Source organism: Motacilla alba, chromosome 9 (assembly GCF_015832195.1).
Source record: "Motacilla alba alba isolate MOTALB_02 chromosome 9, Motacilla_alba_V1.0_pri, whole genome shotgun sequence".
Taxonomy (NCBI): Eukaryota; Metazoa; Chordata; class Aves; order Passeriformes; family Motacillidae; genus Motacilla; species Motacilla alba.
The window spans coordinates 24,478,548-24,484,547 of NC_052024.1; the positions used below are offsets into that span (position 1 = coordinate 24,478,548).

Below are 6,000 nucleotides of genomic sequence, written 5' to 3' on the forward strand. Positions count from 1 at the left end.
CGAACACAGCCACAGTGGCACCTCCCTGCCAGACAGGACCCCTGGGATGGCACGGCCACAGGGCTGCTCACCTGTCACCCTGATTTTCTAAGACTTTGCTAAGTTTTCTGATGTTTACATTCTTGAAACAAACTTCCTCACACACAATTCTGTAAATAACTTATGTTTTACATTCTTTCATGGAGGAGGAGAGAATTGATGGACTCTTGGTCTGTCCAGTGTCATTGGAGAGGTGGCACTGTCACCCTCCAATCCACTGTCACTTTTGGAAAACTATAAATGCTGGAGTCAGAAAATAAAGGTCTCTTTTTTTTTATTCACTTGGAGAGTAGCAGTGTCCGTGTCATCATTTTGTGTCGTGTTGCCACTCTCACCCCCTCTGCCCGGGCCAACCCCAGCCCTGCTGCTCCTTCCTCATCCTCACCAGGCCCTCCGTGCCCACTGGCTGCTGGGGTTTTGCCTGGGATGAGCTCAAACCCTGGGGGGGAAAAAAACCCCTCAAACCCTGGGGGGGAAAAAAACCCCTCAAACCCTGGGGGGGAAAAAAACCCCTCAAACCCTGGGGGGGAAAAAAAACCCTCAAACCCTGGGGGGGAAAAAAAACCCTCAAACCCTGGGGGGGAAAAAAAACCCCTTAAACCCTGGGGGGGAAAAAAAACCCTCAAACCCTGGGGGGGAAAAAAAACCCTCAAACCCTGGGGGGAAAAAAAAACCCTCAAACCCTGGGGGGGAAACCCATCATTTTGCTTGTCAGCCACCTAGCTGCAGAGATGATGGGCAAAAGCAAGGAAAATCCTCCAGAGATGCATCCAACTGGGAGTGCTGGGGGAGGAGGGCTCATTCTGTGGCCACAGAAAGCAGCAGGGTCCAGCGTGCACACTAGAGTCAAGGTGACCATTTCTGGCTTCAGGAGCCCTGCGGTTCAACATCAGAAAGTCCAAAAGTGGCACAAAGGGAATGGGAGGACTAACACGTCCTGCAGCAGCACAGAGGTATCTGGGATAAAACCTGACAGCAAAAAGACAGGGGGAAATATCACAGGTTTTCCCGAGTCTTTTAACTAAAGTCAACATTACACACATAATCCAATCTTCAACCAGGGCCACGTTACAAGGAAAAATCCCCTGGGATTGGGTTCCACCTTCCCTTGCTCCTGGGAAGGGGATGCTGCACAGAATCCTGCCTCAAACCAGCAGGGCCCAGCCTAAACTCCCCCAGCACAGGGCAGCAGCGAGGATGGAGCATGACATGGAAAATTCCCAGCCCTCCTTGTGCCTCTTGATGGTTTTCATGGGAATTTGGAGCTGATTTTTTCCCTGGGAAGGGTAAGTGCTGACTGTGCAGGCAGAGCTGAAGGAGAAGCAGAGGAATTGTAATTTATATATGTACATAGAGATGTGGGACGAGCCCGGAGCAGAGAGCTCCCAGGGGAGCAGGCACAGGATCCTGGGGAGCCAGGAGAGCAGGGAGGAGAGGCTCAGCTCTGGCAGACAAATCGAGGCTTTAGGAGAAAAAAAACCCAGCGTGGTGACATCTGTGTGAGCACCCACTGCTGAGCCCACAGGGACAGCTTCAGCCAAAGAAAAGAGAGAAAACAGGGGTTAAACATCCCTGCAAAGCACCCGTGCCACAGAACGGGGCTGTTTCCCGTGGCACAGGGCAGAAAACGACCGCAATTGTGGGGCTGTAATTAACGCCGGAGCAGGGGGATGGTGAGGGCCCCGCAGCGGCACCGAGTGCTCTGCAACACTGCGCTGAGGGACCCGGCAGCATCCCCAGGGGCTGTCCCTGTCCCTGCAGGGCCACCTCCGTCCTCCCAAGCACAGCCCAGCCCCAGGCAAAGCCCTCAGCCAGCAGCGGGGAAGCGCAATTCCCCTCCTCGGGAAACCCTCACCATCCATCTCCCATTCCCCTCCTCGGGAAACCCTCACCATCCATCTCCCAACTCCTCTCCTTGGGAAACCCTCACCATCCATCTCCCATTCCCCTCCTCAGAAAATCCTCCCCACCCATCTCCCATTCCCCTCCTCAGGGAGCCCTCCCCATCCGTGTCCCACACCCACCGTGCACCAGCCCGGCTCCTGCAGGGCACACGGAGCTGCTAGAGCAGCACAAACCCCACACAGGGACACAGCCAACAGCCCCCCCCTTCCCTGGCAGAGATTTATGGCCCGAGACACTTGTGCTGCTCAATTACCTCGTTAACCCACAAGGGTTCCCTGTCCTTCGGGGACAGAGCAATTACAGCGCAGCTCATTCCCCTGCCCAGGGGGGATCTGCTTCCCCTCACTGCTGGGGCAGGGACGGTTTGGGTTTGGCCTCTTCAATTAACACCTACCAAATCAGCCCAAACCTTCCCTTGCCCTGCAGCATTCCTAGCTGGAAGGGACCAGGATAACCACCCTGTCTGCTTGTTTATCTGTGTATCCATCCATCCATCCATCCATCCATCCATCCATCCATCCATCCATCCATCCTTCCTCCCTCCTTCCTCCTCCCTCCCTCCTCCCTCCCATCCATCCTCCATTGATTTATCCATCCATCCATCCATCCATCCATTGATTTATCTATCCATCCATCTATTGATTTATCAATCCATTCATCTACCCTTCTATCTATCTATTTATTGATTTATCTATCTATCCATCCATCTATTGATTTATCAATCCATTCATCCACCCTTCTATCAATTTCTTTCTTTCTATTTTCTTCATTTCTTTCTTTCTTTCTTTCTTTCTTTCTTTCTTTCTTTCTTTCTTTCTTTCTTTCTTTCTTTCTTTCTTTCTTTCTTTCTTTCTTTCTTTCTTTCTTTCTTTCTTTCTTTCTTTCTTTCTTTTTTATCCATCCATCCACCCATCCATCCATCCATCCATCCATCCATCCATCCATCCATCCATCTCTATCCACCCTTCTATCTATTGATCCACCTCTCCATCTCCCATTTATTCACCCATCCATCCACCCATCCATCAGAAATGAGACAGAGAAGCAGAAAGAGGTTTTCCCCCCCCGTGCAAACCCAGAAGTTTTAAATAAAATCTCTGCAATAACACATACAATGACTAAAACATTTCTGAGTCCACACCCACAGAAGAATCTCCAGGCTAGGGAGAGCTCCACAGAATTCAGATAAATCTGCTTTTGGCTCCTTCCAAGCCTGGTTTCATCGCCCTGAGCCTGTGCCCACAGCAGCCAAACTCTACCAAAATAAAACCTGAGGGGATGGTCCCAGCACAGCAACCCGGGGGCAGGTGACCCCCAGGGGACCCCTCACACACCCCCTCGCAGGTGGGGGGATACAGCCAAACTGGGGAGATCATGGCACAGCTTTCCTGATATAAACTGCAGAGAGTTTGTCTTATTGCTACAAAAATATGAACAAAAAAAAAGAAAAGAAAAAAGTAAAAAAGTCACTGCTCCTGACGCTGGTGGTGGGAAAACAACGTTGCTTAGAAACATCCCCATCAGGGCTCCAGAACCGCTCCTTTCTGTGCAGAAAATGAATAAAATATGTGATTTATTCCCCGAAAAAAGAGGCTGTTTCAAGAGACACCAACACCCTGATGAAAGCAGAGACCCTCCCCATCTCCCTCTCCAGCTCATCTGATGTCCCTCACCTGTCACCTGTGGAGTGGGGACAGTGACACCTGGCTTGGCCTCGACCCCCCGCTCCACTCCTGCAGGCTAAAATAACAGAATCCCAGAATCCCAGAATGGTTTGGGTACCAGGGACATCAGAGCCCCTCCAGTGCCACCCCTGCCATGGCAGGGACACCTCCCCCTGTCCCAGGCTCCATCCAGCCTGGCCTTGGGCACTGCCAGCTCCATGGGCAGCCTGTGCCAGAGCTGTGAGCAAAGAATTCCTCCCCAGCATCTAATCCAAACCTCCCCTCTTTTCTTTTCCAGCTGTCCCCCGTGTCCCATCACTGCCTGCCTGTGTTTCAAAGTTGCTCTCCCAGTGTTGTGCCCTGCACGTCCTGGAAGATGCTCAGCGGGTGCTGACACCCCGGGTACATGCATTTGTCACCATCCCTCGGGCTCGGGCTGGGCCGGGCCCCACGGCGGCGCTAATTGCCGCCGTTAATTAACCGGGCTGCTTTCCTGCTCTCAGCGCTGGCTCTCCTCCGGCTCCCGCGGCTCCCAAAGCCCCGCGGCTCTCGGGCACCGGGAGCTGTCCCGGGCCACGCTCCGCTGGCAGGAGCCTGTTTCTGCGTGCCGTGGGTGGCAGGAGAGGCAAACGACGCTTTCTGTGTCCCGTCGGGCACAAAACACTTCCCGAGGCACAGCGGCTCGCTGGACTGCCGCCCGTGCCGCGGGGACCGCCGTGGGCTGGCCCGGGACCGCAAATCCCGAGCTTTGGGCTGGCCCGGGACCGCAAATCCCGAGCTTTGGGCTGGCCCGGGACCGCAAATCCCGAGCTTTGGGCTGGCCCGGGACTGCAAATCCTGAGTTTTGCCCAGGAATTGCCAACCCTGAGCTTTGGGCTGGCCCGGGATTGCAGCGATGGAGCCGCAGCCTTGGGCTAGTCCGGGATTGCAAATCCCGAGTTTTGCCCAGGAATTGCCAACCCTGAGCTTTGGGCTAGTCCGGGATTGCAAATCCCAAATTTTGGGCTGGCCCGGGATTGCAGTGATGGAGCTGCAGCCTTGGGCTGGCCCAGGATTGCAAATCCTGAGTTTTGCCCAGGGATTGCCATCTCCGAGCTCTGGGCTAGCCCGGGATTGCAAATCCTGAGTTTTGCCCGGGAATTGCCAACCCTGAGCTTTGGGCTGGCCCGGGATTGCAAATCCCGAGTTTTGCCCAGGGATTGCCAACCCTGAGCTTTGGGCTGGCCCAGGGACTTCAAACCCCCGAGCTCTGGGCTGGCCTGGGATTGCAGCGATGGATCTGCAGCCTTGGGCTGGCCCAGGATTGCCAACCCCGAGCTCTGGGCTGCCCAGGGATTGCCAGCCCCTCTGCTGCACTGATGGGGGTGGTGAGCACCCCGGGACACCCGCAGCACCCGGGCAGGGACAAACCACAGCGTTCCTGCTGCTCTGGGCGCCGCAGAAAGTGCTCCCTGCTGGGGAGAAACGGTTCGGCGAGGAAGGGGTTAAAGCCGTCAATAATGCAAAGTGAAAAGGGCGGGGTGCAGCAAACCCTGCTGGGCACAGCCCAGAGGCCGGCTTGTCCCCCGGAAATATTCCCGGTTCTTAAATGGAACCCTTTTCACCCCAATATGACCCAAACTGCTCCGTCCCATCCACGGGACACAGCCCAGAGGGGCCCTCCTGTGCCCACAGTGCCACCTGTGCCCACAGTGCCACCTGTCCCCACAGCATCACCTGTCCCCACAGTGCCACCTTGATCCCCACAGTGCCACCTGTCCCCACAGCATCACCTCATCCCCACAGTGCCACCTGTCCCCACAGTGCCACCTTGATCCCCACAGTGCCACCTTGATCCCCACAGCATCACCTGTCCCCACAGTGCCACCTTGATCCCCACAGCATCACCTCATCCCCACAGTGCCACCTTGATCCCCACAGTGTCACCTCCTTCCCACAGCAGCCCGTGGCCCTGGCACCTTTGGGTGCCCCGAGCAAGGCGCCACATCCAGCCGAGGTTCCTGTGTGGACAGAGGTCAGGACAGCTCCAGGCCACAAAGCTGCAGCACGGACAGAGAGCCAGAGCAACAGCATGTCCTGAGCTGGAAGGGACCCGCAGGCATCACGCAGCCCCAGCCCTGGCCCTGCCCTGCCACCCCAGCAGTCCCCCCTGTGGGCATGGCCCAAGTGCCCCTGGCTTGATGAAGTTCAGATATTTATGCAAAACATCAAATCTCAGGGATTTTTTACCTCTGTTCCCAACCGAAGAGCAGCACAGATAAACACAAAGCTGCAGCAGCTGGACCAGCGTAGGTGGCCCAAGTTGTGCAAGCTGGAAACACAGATTTCTGCTCTGACTTGAGCACGTGCATCCTTCACTCTGCTCTGGCACTCAATCTGACACCTGCACTGT

At 55.3% G+C, this 6,000-nt stretch overlaps 1 protein-coding gene across 3 annotated transcripts in view; it reads right to left on the reverse strand.

Moving 5' to 3' along the window:
• KCNAB1 (potassium voltage-gated channel subfamily A member regulatory beta subunit 1) overlaps positions 1-6,000 on the reverse strand; it is a 70,821-nt gene that overhangs the window by 29,930 nt on the left and 34,891 nt on the right. The window contains exon 1 of one of the 3 annotated variants that reach the window (XM_038146268.1): positions 5,838-5,974. The exons of the other annotated variants lie outside the window; for them this stretch is intronic. Within the exon in view, the coding sequence (XP_038002196.1) occupies positions 5,838-5,959 (122 nt within the window). The 5' untranslated portion in view covers positions 5,960-5,974. Of the gene's footprint in view, positions 1-5,837; positions 5,975-6,000 lie in introns of those variants that run through there. 3 annotated transcript variants of the gene reach the window in all.